Source organism: Neolamprologus brichardi, chromosome 3, assembly GCF_056152115.1.
Source record: "Neolamprologus brichardi isolate AB-2024 chromosome 3, ASM5615211v1, whole genome shotgun sequence".
NCBI classification, from domain to species: Eukaryota; Metazoa; Chordata; class Actinopteri; order Cichliformes; family Cichlidae; genus Neolamprologus; species Neolamprologus brichardi.
The window spans coordinates 12,891,142-12,913,884 of record NC_142106.1 but is presented as its reverse complement, the minus strand read 5'-3'; the positions used below and the strand labels follow the sequence as shown (position 1 = coordinate 12,913,884).

The following is a 22,743-nucleotide window of genomic DNA, read 5'->3' as shown; positions in this document are numbered from 1 at the left end:
TCTTTTTTACTGTAACAACCACAAACATGTTTAATGAATCATATTTCAGAACTTTCAGAACTTTAAATGCAAATATAAATTGTCAATTTTAAGATCCTAAGCACAAGTTTTGCAAACAACAAAGTTATTTGCATCCATTTACCTTTTACCCTTTTTTTTTATAACCATTTCAAAATATTTACAGAACAATCAGCTGTTTTGCATTCAATAAGATGCCACACAAATTATTTGTGCCACTCCAAAAAAATAATTTCTGTCCACTATAAAGGAGAACATCACAGCCTGATACCTGCAGGTCTGACAGCAGCAGGTGTATCACTCCTGTTTCTACCGTGGTCATGTGACACAGTGATATCTGTGGGACTCATTCACTCAGTTACTCGATAAGAGTCTATGGCTGCCTCAGAAACAAATGAAACATCAGCTTGCATCTCAGTAATTTGGTGACTTATAGAACAGAAAATATATATATAAAAAAAAAAAACTGGAGGTAACCCCCCCCCCCCCCCCTTTTTTTTTTTTTAACTGAGTGACTAAGAATTAAAGCTGTGTTTCACTCTAAGTTGTGTTCAGGGCCGTTCTCTGTCAGGGAACAGATGACATATCTGTGCTTGAAGCTGTTTTGCAGTGTGGTTTCAACACCTCCCCCACACCATAGTAACAGCAGAGCACTGCCTTCTACACAGAGCACAGAAACTTCCTCTTTAACCCTCTCGAGGCAGGCGTTGCCGATTTGCAACAGTTAAAAACGAACAACCTGATTACCCCACATACATATTTTCTGAGTTTAGTCATAGAAACAGCAGAGCGCTGCCTTGAACACAGAAAAAGACTTCCTCTTTAACAGGACTGTGCAAAAATCATGAATCAGTCATTACAGACTTTTTACAGTTAAATTAACTTTTTAAAAATAGATTAGTTAAATAATTTGTATATGTTTATAATAGTTTTTCTTTAACTCAGCACATAAAACAGGGTTAAAGTAACACCGTTTTACTATTATGTAGTGTTAGTCTCAACCCATTGTGAGATTATTATATTATCTTATGCTATGTTATACCGCTAATTAAAGATTGTGAAATTATTGTGTAGTTTTGCTTTGCATTATTCTCCTGACATAGAAGAAGGTGATAACTATTAGATTTATTAAACTCATTTGTATTATATTAGACTGCTGATTTATTGTGACTGAATGATATTGTTTTATGATGCATTTTACTGCTGAGTTATAAGAAATACTGTTTTCAGAGAATCACGGACTTATTTGTCTGGTTAGAAAGAACAGAACATACTGCACAGGAATCTAAGGTCATAACTCACAGGCTCAGTGAGAGAGAAATAATTTTTTTTTATGACTTTGGAGGGGGGCTGAGAGTATAAGAATGTGAGAAACGCTCAGACACTTCGAGATCAGGCGGACACCTTCCCGCGTTCATCTCCCCTCCGGATGGTTTATGCTCAAAAGTGTTGTATGGAATAATAAGAATTGTATGGAATAAAATGATTGTTGATTGAGCAGGAAGTGTGGTCCTTCCTTCAGCCCAAAGATCAAAAGAACTGAGAATTTAACACCATGCACACTCAGTCTATCTATATGATTCATCTGCGTGGTATTAAAATCACATTGTCACACATAACAGCTACAACAGCAGCATAGTGCATGTTTGCATTTGATTTGTTTGCTGTTAGTTTGCCTCTTAAACTACCTCCATCCTGCACAAACAACTGAAGTATGACAGTGGAGTATAATTACTTCCCTGTGGGGCTGAACTTAGTTCTGGAACTTGAAATCAATAGCAAAGGTTTATTTTAAGACAAACACCCCCTTTTTATTTCACTCATGCCAAACTAAAGAAGCTGTGAATGGCACACAATGTCTTTAATGTCTGTCATGTGACTCACATGCAAACTCCAGTGTCACATTTCACTGTAGGTGAAAAAGCACACAGTGATGATGACTGTCTGTGTGTGCTTGTTTTATCTGTAATCCTAAACCGACCACAGCTCATGATAAAAGTCTGGATGTTGTATAACTGTGTTTGTAAGCAGAATATAGAACGACACTATTGCCTGTTAAACATTATTTTAGTCATCTCTGAAGATAAGAAATCAGTAAGGAGAGACCATGAATTAGTGAAGTGCACAATTTGAGTAAGAAGCTGTCTGACTTGTTGCAGAAGAAGAAGCAATTTTGACAATGAACTAAATAAAGTGGAGGGTGTAGTTTGGTAACAGTCTGTCAGGTTGGGTGTTGTTATATTTAAGACTATTTTTTGCTCATTTGATGTCAGAGATACTAAAAGATTTTAAACAGGAAGTGAAACTGATTGTTACATTTACAGAAGTCTAATGTGTAATTTGAACAAAATAATTGTAAAACTCTGGTGAACGTAGTTAAATCGTGTATGATCTGGATGAAATTCAACAACTTAACAGTTGTGAAAATTATTATTGTTGAGGTGACGTGATACAATATAGTAAGAGTGGTTAGTTGCCTCGCTTCACATATCACAAGATCACATGAAATTTGAAACCACAGGTAAATAACTGGGGTTACAAGAGGCACATTTATTCTACTGTTGCCGTTAAAAGTACTTAAGTGAAATAAATATAATGACAACGACTGTTTTTAGAGTAAAAATGGAGAATAGAGGAGGTGAAGGATAAGTCAGGCAAATCAGTACCACATATCTTAGTAAAACTTGAATGATTTAAATTTCAATTTTGATGCAACGTTTGTGCTGATATCATATATAGTCTCTTCTTTGTGTTGTGTGCTGCTTCAGTGCCAAGATAATCTCAGAGCAAATAAATAAAAGTAAATTCTACTGAAGCTTTTTGCAGTTCATGGGATCTCATAGTTTATTAGAATTCAGTATGAATCTGAAATTTAAAAAGACTAACAGAGAAAAAGAAAGTGGTCAGGTTAACTCAGTGGCTTTGCTGAGCTGATTCAACATTTCTGAGTAAAACTCTGATTCTTTAGAGTCACTCTACACAGTTCAGTGGAACCACTTAAAATAACTTGATATAAGTAGTTTCAAAAATGTTTCTTTTTACTGTACATAACTGTAAAACATTAAACTTTGTATTATTTTAACCCTGTTTTTATGTGATATGAGTTAAAGAAAAACTAACATCACGTAAAAACTATTTAACAACAATTCAGCCTACAGTGGTTTTAAAATGTTGGAGCTGAATAGTGAGTGTGTGGGAATTACAAAAGTTCAGCTCTTTTCTAAACAGAGGCGCAGTCAGTTCAAATCTAAAACACAAAAAATAAGACATGTGTAGACATGCTTTTTTGGTGGTAAATATCTGGATTATTATCAGAACACTACATGCTGAATCAGTTTGAATTCCCACAAAAAGGGTCCTAAAAATATGTGGATTCCCACCTCTGACACTCTATTTATAAACAGAGCAATAAAGTGGTTGTTTCTGAGTCCATCAAAGGCAGATGTGGGACACATTTCAATAGTAGGTCAAACTAGGAAAGAGCAAACTGTGAGACTCTCAGAGACTTTGAACCGAGGAAATACAGAAGAATATTTAAATGTGACTGACTTTGATCCACAGCTCAGTTTGATCAAGTTACAGAGCCAAACTATGTCTATGAGTCCTACAGACATCACATGACATCCAACCAACAGACCCAGGTTTCATGACAGCAGGACTAGGTGTCAAATTCAAGGTTAAACAATTCAAAAGTACTGTTGGACCTTATAAAGGAGAGACACAAATGTGCAATAACAGAGTGCACCACAGTGTCAGAGAGAGTTGCACTGCCTTTGACTCATAAGCGTGAGTCATAGCACAACAGACTGAAACAGCCGGAGCTGTTGTTTTTTTCTTTTGAGTCACAGAAGAAGAACACTGTAAAATGAATAAATAAATAAAAAGAAAAATAAACAGTGGGAGAGGTGAAGCTGAACTTTAAACCAAAACCAAAAATCTGCATTTAGTTTGATTACAAGATTGAGAGAAAGAATTTATCATTTTACAAACTTGTATTTTTCGTTTATTTCAAAGTTGCTATTTTGAACTCATTATTTATACCTGTGATTGCTCCTTTATTTTGCCCTGCTGTGTAGTATGGCTGCTGTTGTTTTCTTTGAGGTTTTTGTTTTTCAATCTTCATGGGTAATTCGATTAAGATAGTCCACTTCCACCAAATGTGACTGAAAACAGCTAAAACTGGTCCAGTGGGAGAAACTAAACAAAAACATTTTGTGATTCCATCAGAATGATTTCAAGCTTGTCTGCCAAAGTAAACACACAGGCCTTTATGCTGGGGCGACCGCTTTACCGTATGACGTGACAAACTGTGTGGTGTGACAAAATGAATTGATTAAATACGCCATTAAATAACTGATTTAATGTTTCATTTATAATTCAAATTATAAATTATAAATGGTTTAATCGTCAGATATATGGTTGGTTTGTCAGGATAGAGGCTACTTGCAAAAATGCAAAGTGTGTCACCTTGCACGCGCTCGAGCTGTTGTACTGCTGACAAAGCGCGAGTCCCACACTGGTACACAACTGTCATACCCCCACTGACTGCCACCTCTCAGCGATTGAACACGACTTGATTTATTTATTTCCTGATGTTCTTATGTCTTGCTTGTTTCAACCGTTTATTTTGAATGGTTGAACTCTACCAGGTGCTGTTAGACACTATGAAACACATGCAGACTTTGCGATGTTGAACTAGCATTTTCATTGTGAATATTAATCATGAGGGTAAACAGGCACCCCAGCTGCTGTCTCAGAGCCCTGTACACCACAGTCATCTATGAATCTAATTCACGGTTCATATCCATGTTATTCCACAGAAATCTATCCTTATTAGTGCCAACTATTCCAGAGACGTGAAAATCTGCAGTCTAGTGAACATAAAAATATACAGCAGGACCCTGCTGGAAAACTAGCTGCACAGCTGATGAACAACTGATTCTGATGCCTGCATACAAACGTAGAACAGAACAGCAGCACAGTGCAGCTAAAACTCATATAACATAATAAGAGTTCATACTGCTCATGGAGCCAGGGTCCCTGACATGATCAATCTGCAGTGGGGGTGTTTCACTCTATTGAAAAACAAGGGAATGTGCTGCTTCAAGCAGATGACTCATAAACTGAAGAGGAAGTGGCATTTAACCAGTTAGAAGATTTTAATTGAAGGAAGTTTCAGCTATTTACAGCCCAAACACAACAACATTGTCCTCAACGTATTATAAAAAATCCTCGATAAGCCAGAACATCTTATTGATAGAGGAGAACAGGAGCAGCATTTCTCTGCACTGCAGCCAAGTCCTGCATCTCTTTACTTTAACTAATAATGACTTAGTAGATTTCTCTGCAACCTCATTAACTAGAAATGTACCTTGTTCTATTGATTTATCTGACATCGTTTCACCTTTTTGTCTGTTTAGACTCCACCCTACAAGACTGCTCAAGGAAGTCTTACCATTAATTAACATTTCAATTTGAATATAATCTGTTTATGTTTATTAACACACTAGAAACCACAGGCCTTTTAATTAAACAATTCATTAAAAAGCCTGTACTTGACCCAGCAGCAGGATATAGAGTTTCTTTTCTTTTGTGATAAAGGTTATAATAAGGAATTGAGTGACCATAAAACTAAGTCATGCCGTCATAGGCTGCTGGAGGAATTCCCACTGAGCTGCTCTTGTCCACTCACATCTTTTCAGTCTCCAGGTGTTTATATGCCAATGCTGCTTATCATTGATTTTTTTGTTTTGCTTTGTTTCTCTCTATGCTCTCTTTCTCTCTTCTCTTTTCCCTTGCTCCTAACCGAGAGTTATTATTATTATTTTCTTTTATAAAGAAGCTAGAAAATTGCCTTTCTTAAACTTTTTATATTAAAAAGATAACATTTTCTTCACCAAAGCTTTCAGAATAAAAGCATGACCAAGACATCATTTATACATAAACAATAATAAATCTTATGTGACTAAAAAGTAGATGCAATCCATGTTTTCGTGTCTTCAGTAACTTTGCTGTTATTTATGTTATTTCTAAGTGTGCTGTCGTCTCCACAGCAGTGATCTGGTTTCTCTGCAGGTTCAATCAACTTTGGTCTCACTTGATCTTCTCGTGCGCTTCTGTGGGTTTCACAAAGATGTCTGATGGAAAACGTGAGTTGTTGTGGTGAACACAAACACACTTCAGTCCTCTTCACAGCAGATAACAAAGTTCATGTGAGCCACAGACTTAAAGCAGCAGGAACACTTTCACACAAGAGTCTTAGTTACTGTGAAGTTTCATGTCTGTTGACAACAGAGCTGAGAGTCGTCTGCTTATCAGACATTACACATTTGATTTTAACAGATTTGATGGACAAAATCAATCTCAGATACAGCTGGACTCAGCTTCTTCTGTATCTACACGATGGAGCGTAGTTCATTATAAAACATGATTTTTAACCTTATTTTATAACTAAAATGTTCAACAGCACGTTTCAATGAAGGAAGAAAAACGTGGCAACTCTATAAGGAGACTCAGAATAGATCGTAACAAAATCAAACTCTTTTTTTAAATAGATACATTAAAATTTGGGGATATGAAGGAAACTCCATTAATAAACTGCCTGTATATACAGTGTGTTGGAGTTTCTTCTAAGCATACAGATGAAACTATCTTCAAAAGGAAGCTCAGTGAATGCATCACAGACACGTCTGATTGTGTTAAAGCGCCCTCTGGTGGAAGGCTATTAAACACTGGCTCTTAAACATGCTTTTACAAACCTCCATGTACTTAAATTCATTCATCAGTGTATTTATTGATATTGTTTATGTCTGCAGGTGTTCTGTCAGCAGTGGGGAGATTGTTTTCACTGAGGTGACCGCTGCTTCCAGAAACATTACAGCATGATGAATAAGAGGTGTAACTCACTTTTTCATGAAATCTGCTTAATAATAATTTTAAATAAGTATCATCTACACTATCATCTGATATTTATTTTCAGTGATGATTTCTTTTATAAGAAGCTGATTTAATGAGAAAGTGGGTTTTTTTTGGCTGCTGTTCCCAGATTAAACCATGCTCCAGTGGTGCCATCTACTGACATTAACCTGCAACAACAGGCTCTCAAACTGATTCTGCAGCAATCAAAATGTTAAAAATCCATTTTGTGAATGAGCAGCAGCTGTTTTGTTTCTGATATGGAGCAAACGTCACACTAACATATATAAACTATGGGTCGCCTGCTTAACCCCTAGAATATGTGGCCATATTGTTGATTTAGTTATGGTGTTATACACGCACTGGCCACTTTATTAGGAACACCTGTCTAGTGTCAAGTTGAACTCCCCTTTTGCCTTTGGAACTGCTTCACTTCTAATACTAATAAAAATACTACTACTACTAATAATAATACATTTTATTTTAGGGTACCTTTCTAAAACCCAAGGTCACCTTAAAAAGAGACAAAGATGTCAATAAAACAGTAGATTAAAATAGATTCTAATAAATTAAAATACAAAAAAACAACAAATAAAAACAAAACACACAAAAAAATAAACAAGATTTGACATCAAGTAAAATCAGTATTAAAGTGAGGAAGCCAGTTTAAACAAGTTGGTTTTGAGTTGTGACTTAAAAAAGGGAAGGGAATCAATATTTCTTAGAGCTGAAGGAATTGAGTTCAAGAGCCGAGGAGCAGAGCGACTGAAAGCTCTGTGCCCCACAGTGATAAGGGGAGCAGAAGGAGCAACAAGATGAGAGGCAGATTAAGATCTGAGAGAGCGGAAAACAGTGGTGATATGAAGCGGATCACAGAGATAAAGGAGGGGCAAGGTTATGAATACACTTCTTCATGTCATAGATTTAAAAAAAAGTGCTGGAAACATTTCTCAGATATTTTAGTCCAAACTGACATGATACCCAAAGTTACTGAAGATTTCCAGAACATTCTAAAGGTTTGTGTTTTATCTGGTGACTGTGGAGGTCTGATCGCAGTGAAGTGATCATGTTAAAGAAAAAGTTTAAAATAAGTGGTGCGTTATCCTCCTGGAAGCAGCCATCAGCAGATGTGGTCTGAAAGAGACAAACATGGTCGGCATGAATACTCAGGTAGGCTGGATTCATGCATTCTTGTTATTCACACACAAAAAAATTCTGATCCTGAAAAAACAAATATAGATATTTGGTTGGTTCCTATCTTCAAATATGAACCATGTGTGTTCACAGCGAGGTAACATCCAGTCAAAGACACCGCCTGTCGACGCTCGGCTCTTTTATTTTTCTAAAAGAGGAAAAAACTCAGAGCAGCGAGGTTAAAGAGGTCAAAGGTAAACGGTTCACTACTACAGCAGCCAATCAGAGTGAGGAGCTTAATCCCTCCATTCAAACACAGAATATAAACAATACGCTGTAGAGCAGATCCTGACAGTCTGCAGTGAACACAAGTGTAAAACTCATTTCAGTGCAAATAAAACATCTTCCTGTTACCTCGACGTTCTCAGAGTCACGAATAAAGCAAGATAACATTTTAAAGGATTAAAGACAAACAGGAAACCATCAGCTTATTGCAGGCACAGCTGTTGGTTATTCATTGAAAGAAGTCACAAAATCATTTGGTCATATTTAAAACAGTTTCATCTTTTTTAAGTCAATAAGTTGTGTTGTGATTGTTAACATAAAAACCTGCTCTGCAGAGGTTCAGTGAAGCAGTTTGTTCCTGCTTCCTCAGTCAGCATGAAGCCTGTGTGTGGTTACGCCCTATGGGCACTCCTACACTCCACTGGTTCAGTGAACGCAGCGTGAGTCATGACGTTGATCTTGTTAGTGAAACTGAAACTGAGCTGATACAAATTCCTTTTGGGTCTCTGCACTTATTCCTCTGGGCTGCTCGCCAGGCTTGGTTCCTCTGGAGGTCTTTGTTTCAGTGCCAAGAACAGAAAGCAGCACATTGAGTTTCACCACCCCTGAGCCCACAGTGACAGACAGCCACAGACTGTGGAGCTGACTCACGCTCACAGGCATTGACACACACCAATAGCTGTGTGTGTCAATGCATGCCAGAGAGCTTTAAAACAAAGTTAAACATATTTAAAACCCTCTCAGATTTCTTCATGACTAAATTTAAATGTTTTTGCATTTGTTGTCAGCTTCATTTCTGCTGCTGGGTTGTTCAATAAATACACAAATATGGAAGAAAGATGGCATGATTTTAATGTCAACTCTGATATTTAGACTTTAAACTGATCTTGCTACAGGCTGTTCAGTGACTTCAGGTCTGACCCTGAAGACTCTGTACACATGGATGACAGGTACTCAGGTATTCTCTGCAGCACAAACAACATGCAATGTGACACGCAGCTTGTGCTGCTGAAACTTTGAGTTTCACGTTACTGGTGTCAGTAACGTGAAACTCAACAGATGCACATGAAATCTGATTCTTTAAGCAGAGAATATATATCTCTATTATACATCTCCATGAAGTCTTCATTGGTTGTGTTTGTTTCTTAAATTTAATTTGGTGTGATTTTAAACAGAAGGTCACTGACTCATTTGCTTTAAATCCTCCACCCACGGTTTACTGTAAGTCAGTATCATTTACCAGGAAGTCTCTTTCTATTTCACTCTGGACTCTGCTGCTCTGTGGTATTCATGCTCCTGTTAAAGATGGGATATTTTAAAATCCTTCTGTTTTGTTTTCTAATTTCTGAGTTAACAGGTGAGTAACGTGTTTGTATTTTTACTTCTACAAGTTAGCTATCTGTCTATCTATCTATCTATCTATCTATCTATCTATCTATCTATCTATCTATCTATCTATCTATCTATCTATCTATCTATCTATCTATCTATCTATCTATCTATCTATCTATCTATCTATCTATCTATCTATCTATCTATCTATCTATCTATCTATCTATCTATCTATCTATCTATCTATCTATCTATCTATCTATCTATCTATCTATCTATCTATCTATCTATCTATCTATCTATCTATCTATCTATCTATCTATCTATCTATCTATCTATCTATCTATCTATCTATCTATCTATCTATCTATCTATCTATCTATCTATCTATCTATCTATCTATCTATCTATCTATCTATCTATCTATCTATCGCTCGCTGGTGTATGTGCCTCTGGTATTCTTGCCAATCCTGGTGCTGTCCAGCTCTTCATACTGGAGACGCGTTCTTGGATGTCTGCCACTGTGATGGTTACTGGTCCCTGTTTAGGGAGGTTGCTGTGGTCTGCCGTCAGATCCACTAGCCACTGAGCATTGCTGTTATGGGTTGCATCCTTCTCCCACATGTTCTTCCAGTATTGCTCTATCTCCAGCCTTGGTGGTGCTGTTCCCCTGCCACTGAGAGTCCACCTTGGCTGGTTCTGTGGAGAACAGCTGGTTTATTCTCCAGCGTTCTATCTCTCTGGTGTATCTCTTCAAGCAAGTAGTTTCCAAGGCCTCAGGTATGGACAGCTTCCTGTACTTCTTAGGCACCTTCTTCATCGCACCTTTCTGCAGCTCCAATGGTTGGCTAACCTCCCTTCATGCTACCTTGACCTTGGCCTCTAGTCTCCCCATGGAGGTACAGCTCCTTGTGGCTGTTCAACTTTTAGCCAAGCATCTCATTGATCACTGCTGCCATAGTATTGTTTAGCTTGTTAGTCTTGGTAATCATGGCTGTATCATCTGTAGTGCTGCATTCACATCATCTAGTAGATTTTCTGAGGGTGTTTCACGTAGTCTTGGTAACTGGCTACTGAGGATCGAGGTTTCAAGCATCGCCATGATTTGGTCTCTCAGGTCAGTTTCTCTCGCACTCAACACTTCTTCTTCTATTGAACTTGGGGCTTGGCACCCAGTCTTGGGTGGGCGTGATTATATCTCCCCCCGACCTGTCGTCCATGTGGGATATGGTCCTTAGTGCAGCGTTCAGTACTGCTGACCATAGTATTCTATTAGCGCGATTAGTGCACGCTGTAGGTATTACAGGTACTGTGCTATCATATCTATGTAATAGACCCCAATTTGTAAATGTAAGTGGAGAGTCAATTAAGGAGCTTGGAAAGAAAAGCGTCTCGACTTCTTTGAGTTGCTTGAAGGCATTTCACCTCTCATCCAAGAAGCTTCTTCAGTTCTAAGGTCAAATGGTGGAGAGTCCAAGATTTAAACCCAATGGGAGTTTCCCCCCAAAGAGGGACAAAGGACCCCCTGATGATCCTCTACCTAATCACATGAGCCAAGGTGTGAAAGCAGGTGTGGGTCCCAACCAGCCAGGGTTTCGGGTGAGCTCATTGTGAAACCTGGCCCCACCCTATCATGTGTTTTCCTGAGGTCGGATGGCTCAGGATCCCCCCCCCCCCCCCCCCCCCCCCCCCGGTCATATTCCTTTTCAAGATTTACTTTATTTAATCACTAGTGTACATATATTTATAGATACATATATATTTAGTCATCTTTTCTCTTTTACTACGTCTCTCTAAGGTTTTGCTCTTTACTATTTTTCTATTTATTTTTTTATTATTTTATTTTATTTTATTATATTTTCTCTACTGTGCCATGCTGCTGAGTGACTGCTGCTGGTCAAACACATTTCATTGCAATGTTGACCCTGTGCTAACTTGCATATGACAAATAAAACTGAAACTGAACTGAAACTGAACTGAGGATGTGAGTGGGCGTTAAGGCGTCTGGGAAGGGATCTCAAAACTGGATTATAGATGGCAGAGAGTTGGTGTCGTAAACCACCGCCTCTGTTCAAAGATGGTCGCTCACAGTGGACATAGATGGCTTCTTTCACTCCTCTTTCAAACCATCTGTCCTCTCTGTCCAAAATGTGAACATTGGCATCCTCGAAAGAGTGACCTTTGACCTTAAGATGCAGATGGACTGCTGAGTCTTGTCCTGTGGAGGTGGCTCTTCTGTGTTGTGCCATGCGCTTGTGAAGTGGCTGTTTGGTCTCTCCAATGTAGAGGTCTGGGCATTCCTCGCTGCACTGTACGGCATACACCACATTGTTAATTCTTTGTTTAGGAGTTTTGTCTTTTGGGTGAACCAGTTTTTGTCTGAGTGTGTTGCTGGGTCTGAAGTACACCGGGATGTTGTGCTTGGACACAGACAAACTCTCCTGAGTTTCTCTGATACACCGGCTACATAGGGGATGACAATGTTGTTTAGATGTTTAGACAATGTTGTTGCGTCTGTCTTTCTTATCCTCCCTCGCTGGTGTCTGGAGGATAAGAAAGACAGACGCAACAACATTGTCTAAATATCTAAACAACATTGTCATGTCCTAAAAACTCACTGAAAAGCCTTCAGTTAATCCAAAATGCTGCAGCAAGAGTACTGACAGGGACTAGAAAGAGAGAGCATATTTCCCTTCATTGGCTTCCTGTTAAATCCAGAATCCAAAATCCTGCTCCTCACATACAAGGTCTTAAATAATCAGGCCCCATCTTATCTTAATGACCTTGTAGTACCATATCACCCTATTAGAGCACTTCGCTCCCACTCTGCAGGCCTACTTGTTGTTCCTAGAGTATTTAAAAGTAGAATGGGAGGGAGAGCCTTCAGTTTTCAGGCCCCTCTTCTGTGGAACCAGCTTCCAGTTTGGATTCGGGAGACAGACACTATCTCTACTTTTAAGATTAGACTTAAAACTTTCCTTTTTGGGATTCCCATGATTCCCATGATGCATTGAATTTTTCCTTTCCAGTCACCTTTCTCACTCACTATGTGTTGATAGACACATAGTGTCTCTCTGCATTGAATCATATCTGTTATTAACCTCTGTCTCTCTTCCACAGCATGTCTTTTATCCTGTCTTCCTTCTCTCACCCCAACCAATCACAGCAGATGGCCCCGCCCCTCCCTGAGCCTGGTTCTGCTGGAGGTTTCTTCCTGTTAAAAGGGAGTTTTTCCTGCACTGTTGCCAAAGTGCTGCTCATAGGGGGTCATATGAATGTTGGGCTCTTGTACGATCTACTGTACAATATAAAGCGCCTTGAGGCGACTGCTGTTGTGATTTGGTGTTATATGAATAAAATTGAATTGAATAGAATATGTGGGAGCATGAGTTCACACTGGACACTCTGGGACATTTCCTTCCTGTTGAGTTTGGCATCTTTGTAAAAGGTCTCTACAGATTAGTTTTTGGAGACTGTGATTGTGTTTCTCTATGTTAAATATAAATATGGATAAAATATGAAATATGCAATGTAATTTATTTTTGTTTGATTGCCTCATTCTGTCTGAGTGAATGTTTTATTTTAGTGTGAATGGAAGCAGCTGGTAAGCCTTATTAATTAATTACCTTCGGGATTAATAATTAATAAAAAGTGTTTTGAAATGAAATGATAAAAACAAGGGAAAAAAACATTATTTTCATGTATTTAGCTCTTCAGCAGGATGTTCCGGGGAGAGTTGGAGCAGACGTCACTCTCCAGTGTCAGATTTCCACAGATGAAATAATCTCAGTGCTGAAGTGGAGCAGACCTGACCTGAACACAGACGGCTACGTCTACTTCTACAGGAACAAACGCTCCTATGAAAACTACCAACATCCATCTTTTCATGGAAGAGTGAAGCTGAGGGACCCGGAGATGAAGGATGGAGACGTTTCTGTGATCCTGAAGAACGTCACGTTTAATGACACTGGGATGTATGAGTGTCATGTAGCTGTGAGGAAATCTGGGAGAAGTAAAAGAGTTCACACAGAGATCAGTCACTTCATTAACCTCACAGTTACAGGTGAGTTTGTGGAGCTCATTAAATCTAAAATAACAACTTCCTCCCAGCTTTATGATCCAGTTAGAATTCTCTCCATCTGTGACTTCTGCTTTCTCTGCAGCTGAAACAAATGAAAGCGTGTCGGAGAAACAAGGGATGGAAAAAGGAGATGGAAACATGCATGATGCTGAAAGGGTTGGAGCTCTGACTCAGCAGGCCATTATTCCTGTTGTTGTTGTTCTTGCTGTTGTTGTTGTTGCCATTGGTTTTGTGGTACACCGACGAACTTGTCAACATAAGAAGCATCGTCTAGTCAAACTTCCTACTGAGGCCTCAGCTGAAGTGTAATGAAGCTGCTACAGAAATGCATAAGCTCTGTTGCTGAAAACTAAAGCACTGACATGCACGCTGTTACAGCATTAACACATTTGATTACATTTACTTTTATACAACTTTTAACAAATTATTAGATCATCATCATAAACCGAGAAAAAGCACCCAGCGTTACAAACTGCTTTAATACGGGCTCTTCGCTTGACTAATATAATATATATAATATATCTCCAAAAGTTGAATCTGTTCATCATAGCGTTTTTGTGGGAGAAACGTTTTGTCAGTCATCCAAGTGACTTCTTCAGTGAATTCTTGACTAATACAATGTATATAATATAATTTTGAATTAAGAGCTTGCTCACGCTGGTGGAGAAAGTCACCAGTCTGTTTCTGGTGGACAGAAACATAAAATAAATGATGACTAAATTCTAATATGTTTGTTAAGCTGTGTACAAATACAAGAGTAGGACAACAGTCACAATGCACATCCAGAACACTCACAAATACTAATACTGGGAATGCCCGTAAATGCATTCACACACTGCAGGCCACCATCTCCAGTCTACTTCACTTTTAGTCTTTTTTTGGTTTGAATGAAATGATTTTTTTTATCAATGTTTTTCTTATTCTTCCCTTCTGTTTGTGTTTTTTTTTTGGATTAATTTCACAAAAATTTTGAGGAAAACCCCAGATGGCAAAAGATTGTTGAAAAACTTACAGATGACCAGGATTAAGTGCAGCCCTGACCTTTAGTTAAAAAGGTTTAGTTTAAAAGGTTGGATTCATGGTTGTCACACACAGACTGCCCACCACAGAGTCCAGACCTTTATTCTTAAATGAGAATCTGTGGGATTAGCTGGAGAAGACACTTTTAATGAAACTGCAGATTGAAATAAATGTTTTGCTTTACATTTACTCAGCGAAACAATCGCCACAGAAAATGTTTGCCTTCGTCAAAGCTAGTCTAGTAAAATGTTTGGCTGTGTAGTATTGATACTGATTATAGTGATCGGTTCAAGGTTTTATTTCTTACAACATTTCTTTTAAAGGCTGCTTAAATTTAGCTGCTGCAACACTGAGATGTCTCAAAGCTTGAGGATGAAGGCATGAAAAACTGTACATTTAATCAACACCAATCAACTTAAATAAGCAATTAAAGACATATATTGTCCACTGGGTAAAATAACTGATGAAACTAACAGCGAATATCTCTGATCTGGTTCAATGAATGACTTTAAAAATGAGAACTTTCCTGATGTACTGATGGCAGCGTCACTATACAGAAGTGCAAACCAGGAAGTTAAACGCTTTTCTGCATCAACACAAACTGCCTGAATGATAAAAGGTTTACATTTGCATATGTGCAGCTCTACTGGGAACACTAACGCATCTTTTATGTGAAATACTGTTACAATTTGAGGTAGTTTTATTAAAATATCTGTGTTTTATGAGAAGGTCCCATAGAGACTGTATATTTTAGATATGATCATTGTCCAACATCTTCACAATGAAATGAAAACAGTTGTTTTATGATGCAACCTGATGTTATAATATTTAGAGGGATTGTTGAAGCTCACTGTGAACTAAGCTACACATGAATTAAACAATGCAAACAAATGTGTACTGAATGATCCCACCCTGGGATATAAATAGGAATAAACAATAATAATATAATATATAATATAATAAATAATAAATAAATAAATGTGTAACACTGATGAAAGTCCAAACTTTAATGTTTTTGTTTATTGCTGCTCAAAATTGTTATTTCAGTTATAAGAGCTGTTGAATTTTCCGGTAACTGTTGTTTTCGTATCAAGTTATTGTTTGAAAATATTATTGTTCGAACCATCACGATGAAGCAAAGTCATTCACACTGATGCTGTTTGTAAGATGAGGTGGAAGCTGCTCTGTGACAATGAATGTATTTATACTTGGCTTGAAAGATCTGTGAACGTTTGCATTGCTGATTTTGTCTGTCTTTAAATATACATACAAATATACTCATAAAACAAAGGAAAATCAAATAAAGAAAAGAAATAAGAAATGTTATGTGCTTTGTGTTCTGTGCACTAGTTTACTGTTTAATGTGTTATTATTAATACACCTTTGTGTAACATATTTTTTATCATTAAAATACTTTAAAAAAAGAAGCTTTTTTGACACATGGTGTGCGAAAAACAAACAAACAAGGAACGTTATATTACATATGTCACTTTTCCCAGTGCATCTCATCGGCTGTCCCCAACATGTGTCATCAAAGTATCGGGAAACTGTCGGAAGAGAAAGAGAAACCATTGGTATTTCCTGTTTCTCACCCTGTGAAAGCCCCAGGCAGGAAACAGATTTGAATTTATCAGAAAGCCTTTGTCCTGATTTTAAAACACTTCTTAAAACACTTCTTAAAACACGCCTTTTTCATTGGCCACAGAGTGACAGCTGATTTCTGATTGTTTTAAAGTGTTTTCACATAAATGATTTTCTATTTTTATTCTGTTCTTAACTTTGGTCGACACTTGCTGTTTTAAAGAACTTTATTAATAAAGTTGGCTTGGTCTATCAAATATGTGAATTAGTTATTTACTCAGGAAGTCTGAGTAAATATTATTTATATTCCAGCTACAGTATTCAACACAGTCACAGATGTGCATCAGTCAGCGTTTTGTTGATATTAAATTTTTTATATTTTTTGTTCATTTTTTTCCTTCTAACTTTGTATTTAATACTTTAATAACCATGCCGTCATGGTTCCCAGGACTTTGACACAGTGTTGTGTGTTTCTGTTGTGGACTTCTTCATTCTTTTGGATTTCGAGATGTGGTTTATGTTGTAGTTGTGTCTAGTTGTTCCTGTATGTGTTGTTCTGCTTCTGAGTTTCCCTTGTTCCTGTTTTATTCTCACATTCTGGTGTCTTGTGTGCTTGAGTTTAATTCTACATGCCATGTCTCCTTATCCTGAGATTATTATCAACCTGTTTCCTTTTCCCTCGTTACCTGTTGTGTGTATTTAAGCTTTTCAGCAGCCATTCAGCCTTTTTAAAGACAGGAATAATCGTTGTTGCTATTCAGGCTTCCACTCCACAGAAAACTGTATGATGTCTGTCATCATCTGGAAGATGCGTTCACACACTCCAACAAACTGAGATTAATTTTGCTCTAATTTAATTCTGCCATTGCTTCCTTCCACGCTCACGCCAGTATAAAAACTTTGTACTCAAGTGGGTTTCCATCAAATATCAGCACGTCTCACACGGGCAAAGACGATAAATGAAAGCTGCTGTGATCTCATTCTGTTTTTGGTTTGTATTGAAAATACCTTCAGGTGTTTCTTTTTTGACTTGCAGCTTCATAAGTTGCATTAATTCCTGTGAGAGAACTGATGGTGGTGGTTGTTTTTCATGCACATGAAATATCTCCACTTAGCTGAATATTATCTGCCTCTTTCCTTACAGCACCCTAACAGTGAAAACCGATCCTTCCTCTAACAGACTCTGTAAATGGATCGTTTTCCTTTGAGGTGAAGGGTTTTAGAAACTGCAGGTTGCTGAGTCTTTTAAGGCTAGTAATTTATGCCATGTTCCAAGGACTCGCTCATGCTCTGTGGCCGATGATGCAGTTATTTCAGCCGAAAAAACACAGCCTACTCACTTTTCCTCAATCGTTGATCCTGTTCCTGTCACTCACACTTCTCCATCAGAGCAGCTCTCTCAGCTTCTGCTGATGCTGCCGAGCCAAGATTTCCAGCTGCCTTTGCAGTCAACGAACCATCTTCAGTACAAGTGTCTGCACCCATCTCAGGTCGGATCTCCTTTTTGGTCGTTAGTTATGGAGGTAACAGCCCTCTAGTGTCCAAATGTGTAACAACACAAACTACAAACAAAATACTAAATGAGTCCGCACAGAGGCAGTTCCAAACTGTGGTTTCTGTCTGTGCTGCTGCACCTTGACTCATTCTCAGCTTCGTTTCTTTTAAGTTTTATTGTGTCTAAAAAAACAAACTAAAGTGAAAATGTCAAGCATGAATAAATAGAAAATATGCAAATCTGACCTTTATATGATTCACAGACAGACTTACTTAACTGTGTGAAGGGATTTTTTTACCTATGAATTTAACTTCAAGGTAAAATTTGTTATTTTATTTCACTTTGACATTTTACTGTGAAAACAATGTCAGTCATTCATTGACTTACTTCTCCTCATTGGACTATAGATGCTAATTTATTTCAATATATTTATTTAATATACTTATTTCGTGGGTACTTGTGAGCGACAGAGGTGTGATTTCCTTTGAACTTTTCTCTTTGAACTTTCTAAATCTGCTGTTTCCTTTAAATCATTGTCACCTCTCAGTCTCTACCATGCTGTCATGGATGGCTTCTCTCAACGTGCTCCTGTCTTTATGTTTGATTTCTACATCTACCGGTGAGTTAAACCCAGAACTGAAAATAGATTATTACAAATTGTAAGTAATGTTGAGTCTGTATCATTCTGTGTAATTTCTTTAACACGTTGAAAAATCATTTCAGGTTTTTTTTTTTGATCAGCAAATGTTGCAAATAGTGCAAAATATAACATTTCCTGTCTTAAAATCACTGTTTAGTCACCTTGATGGAGACTTATCTGTTATTATTATACAACACTTAACAATGAGACAATAGTTGGCAATAGTACAAACTGTGGAGTGGGGTTGTCTCTGTTCAGAGGCTATGTTGAGGATTTGTTCTAAATGAGTGGAGATATTTGATCAGAAAAGTCTCACATTAAGCCCTTGTTGATAAGTGATGAATAGACTTGTTCTTATGCACTAAAATCTTTCATACTCTATGTCTGAGCCATTCACACTTGTCAAGGTACCGCCTGATTAACCAAAATAAAATTAAAGTAGAAGTAGTCACCAGGCAGAATTATATTCCGTGTTTAAAAAACAAAATAAAGGAAAAAAATTTGTAACACAAATTTATCACAATATATTGTCCTAGTGTCCGTCCAAGTTTCTCGCTGCTGTATTACTAAACTAATCTTTGCAGCAACTTTGAAGGTATTGCCTTTGACGTGTCACGCGCTGAATGTTAAAACTTGTTACAGTCTAACCCATTTTCAGACTGAGTCAGGACTTCCGACAGTTTGATATAGTTGAATAGAAGCCCCTCAGCTTCTATTGAACTATATCTATCTGAAGTGAACATCACGAGATGCAGAAAACTGTGACTGTTACAACCACAGAGCTTTAAAAGAAACAAAAGGTCAAGTCAAAGATGAAATGTCCAGACACAACTCAAATAACTGTCCTCTGCTTGGAAGTGGTCTCAGCTTTCTCTCCACAGGCCGACCTGCCTTTAAGGGGGATTTTTTAAATGAAATCCTGGCTGTCAGTATGACTCTACTGTGAGACCACTTGAGAAGAAGGGGCATCATGTGATGAGTTGGACTGTTTCATGCTGACACATCAGGCAGAGCTAAAACCAAAAGGTTTTACAACATTAGTCGAATAAGTACACAAATACAGGATAGTATACCTGAATGTGGAATAAATCATATTTAACATGTCGGACTTGTGTGTAAACATGTGTTTACCTAGAAATTAAAAATATATGACATAAGAAATGAAAAGCATTTCCATGAAGGATCAATCACTGACTGTTATGTGAACGTCATTAAAATCAGTCTGAAGTCACTGTCTGACAACCAGGAGATAATTCAAAGGAGACATGTGTTCAGGTGAAGTCCATCTGACAGCTGGATACAGCTGTGATCACATCTGCTCGAGTCTGGTTCAGAGATCATTCCAGGTATTTTAAATCTAACTTGGAAAGCTGGTGAAGGAAACTCAAAACTCAATATGTCACGAACACCTTCAGGGAATTTGATCATGTTTAACACAAATGTTTACCTGATCTGAAGGACCAGACTTTTGTTTCCAAGAGTCAAATATCACTTTGACATCAGAAAAAAGTGCTTTTGTGTTTCCAGGCAGAGCAAATCTACAGCAAAGAGTCTGAAAGAATTAAGTGAAGTAACACTTCCCTTCAATGAAAATGAAGTGAAGTAACACGGTAAAGAAGAGTTGCCCGAAATTCCTCCACAGAGACGATGATGTTATACAGAAAAAATGTAGGGCATTCCTGTCAAGACACTGAATCATGAGTGTGCTTACCTACCTTACTGAACTTTGTTTTTCTCCAGTGTGGGCAGATTAAAAGAAGCACGTTTGTTTGACTCACTAAAAATGTTTCCGGTGTTTTCTCACCTGAGACCATGTGATTTATGTTAAATGTTCCTGTGAGCTCAGGTCACTGAGGTGTGTTAAATATTAAAAATATCACTTCTTTTTGCTTCAGCTCTGCAGCAGGATGTTCAGGCAAAACGTGGAGATGATGTCACTCTCCAGTGTCAGATTTCCACAGATGAAAGAATCTCGGTGCTGAAGTGGAGCCGAGCTGACCTGAACACAGACGGCTACGTCTACTTCTACAGGAACAAACGCTTCTATGAAAACTACCAACATCCATCTTTTCATGGCCGAGTGAAGCTGAGGGACCCGGAGATGAAGGATGGAGACGTTTCTGTGATCCTGAAGAAGGTCGCGTTTAATGACACTGGGATGTATGAGTGTCACGTAGCAGTGAGAAAAAAGAGCGCTCGCACTGAGATCAGTCACTTCATCAACCTCACAGTCACAGGTGAGTTTGTCACCTCTGAGAAACTGCAGCACCGCCCATGTTTACAGCCCTGCTAGAGTTTCCTGCACTTGTGATTTAACACATGAACATCCAATAGGTGCTGAGCAAAATAGCTTCACCCACAGCCGCCTTGATGTTTAGATGTTTTCTGTGTCTAAGGTGAAACTGTTCAGAAACCGAAGCTGTTCACTTGCAGAACTCACACCTGTTAGTTTCCTGCTGTGCTGGTGTGTAAATGACTCTGCTCTGACAGCTGCTGATTTCTCTGCAGGTGAAGCACATGAAAGTGCGTGGGAGCTGGATGGTGTGAAAGAAGAAGAGGCACAGAGAGATGTGGTTGACACATCCGAGGTGGAAACTTCAACCAACCTGAAAGTCGTTCCTGCCGTAGTTGCTGCTGCTGTCGGTGTCGTCGTTCTTGGTTTTGCGGCACTCTGGAGATTTAAAAGAAGCAAGAGTCGCCTCACTGAGGCGGACAACCAGCCGGAGGTGTGAAACCAGCTGCTATCACCACAGCAGCGATCTGATCAATAATCTTTGTCTCACTGGGTCTTCTTCTGCTCTTGTGGTTCTGTTGATAAAGCACAAAGAACAAAAAACTGTTTCACTGTGAAGTACAAATAACATGATTGAATACCTAAATATTAACGCATTACATGTTGTAGATCATTTGGTTAAATGATCACTCCGCAATGTTTGTCTGTTGAGAGCTGCTGTACCTACATCTCTTACAAACTACCTCCAACGCTTCAGTGACTGGGATGCAAGTGAAGACGGATGTAACATCGCACAAGACCACGGTTTCCTCTGCCTTCATGATGACTTCTCTGACCTTCTCAACAAAATCCAACGTGTGGTGTTCAGAGCTGAGGATTGAGGCAGAAACTTAGAGATGTGACGGAGTTGATCATACAGACACCTATATAAAATGATGACCTGTTTATGTATCTTCAGTAAACCAGATCTGGTGTAAGTCTGATGTCATTCGCTGTTTACGGGTCCAAACTCTGCTTCAGGGCCCAAAGTCAAACGAACACTGCAGCATCCTTGCGAGTTAAAAACTGTCTAAATTCATCTTTAATAAAATGATCAGTGTCGCTGCTTTACCAGGTGCAACAATTAAGTTTAACATCCAGGCATCTATGAAAACAGAATTTATTAAATTTAACAGAGTTAGAAGTTAGCAGGAAGTTAGCTCGCTAGTCTCCACCTAAACATGATTTACCATTATCAGAAACATTTCAGAAACAATTCAAACATACAGCTCTGCTATCACTTCCAACATAAATGAGCCTCATGCCCATGTATTCTGTTTTGCTTCCTGCCTGTTGCCTCATGCTTAATTAGGTTCAGCTGTATTGTTTGCATGCCAATTTGTAGCTTCCCTCATACCTTGCATGTTATAGTGTGTGGATTACTTTGTGCATCGTTGAACACTCTTGACACTCTTCAACGCCCACATTCATGCATGTTAAAGTGAAGGTACTATTTATTGACAGATGAATGAAATACATCCATTTTAATAGGAACAGCTCAACCTCAGCCTCTCATTTACTGTAATAAACTATGGAAGCATCACTGATGACCTGCTTGTATTCAAGAAGTACTTGAAGACAATTTTCTCCCTCTAGTGGTCATGTATGAAACAATCAGTGTGTCCCTGGAAAGCTGTGAGTGGAATGATCCAGTTTGACTAAATCAATAAAAATCAAATAGATTGTTGGAATAATCTGTAATCAGAGGTGACAAATCATCAGATCTGTAGTGACTGAAAAACTGAACGCAAAATGTTTAATTTTGAAAATGAACGCACAATTTACATGTGAGAACTGATTATTATGAAGCAAACTAGCATAATCTCCATGGAAATCCACACTCAGAGACAGGCGCTCATTGTAATGTAATGCTAATACAATTGGAACTGGTTTAAATCTTCACTGCTGACGATAAGAATATAATAACATATGCTTTGTTGTTGTTTTGAGGTTGTTTTGTTTGGTTTCAG

The 22,743-nt window shown here is 38.2% G+C and overlaps 2 protein-coding genes across 2 annotated transcripts in view; one reads left to right on the top strand and one right to left on the bottom strand.

Moving 5' to 3' along the window:
• The window catches only part of LOC148103532 (butyrophilin-like protein 2), a 169,674-nt gene that overhangs the window by 16,905 nt on the left and 130,026 nt on the right, over nucleotides 1–22,743 (bottom strand). The window lies entirely within an intron of this gene.
• On the top strand, nucleotides 505–21,233 carry LOC102778389 (uncharacterized). The gene is made up of 4 exons (XM_087839496.1): nucleotides 505–6,167; nucleotides 13,394–13,747; nucleotides 20,397–20,738; nucleotides 21,010–21,233. The coding sequence occupies exons 1-4, from the start codon at nucleotides 6,152–6,154 to the stop codon at nucleotides 21,231–21,233; spliced, it is 936 nt and encodes a 311-aa protein (XP_087695622.1). The 5' UTR covers nucleotides 505–6,151.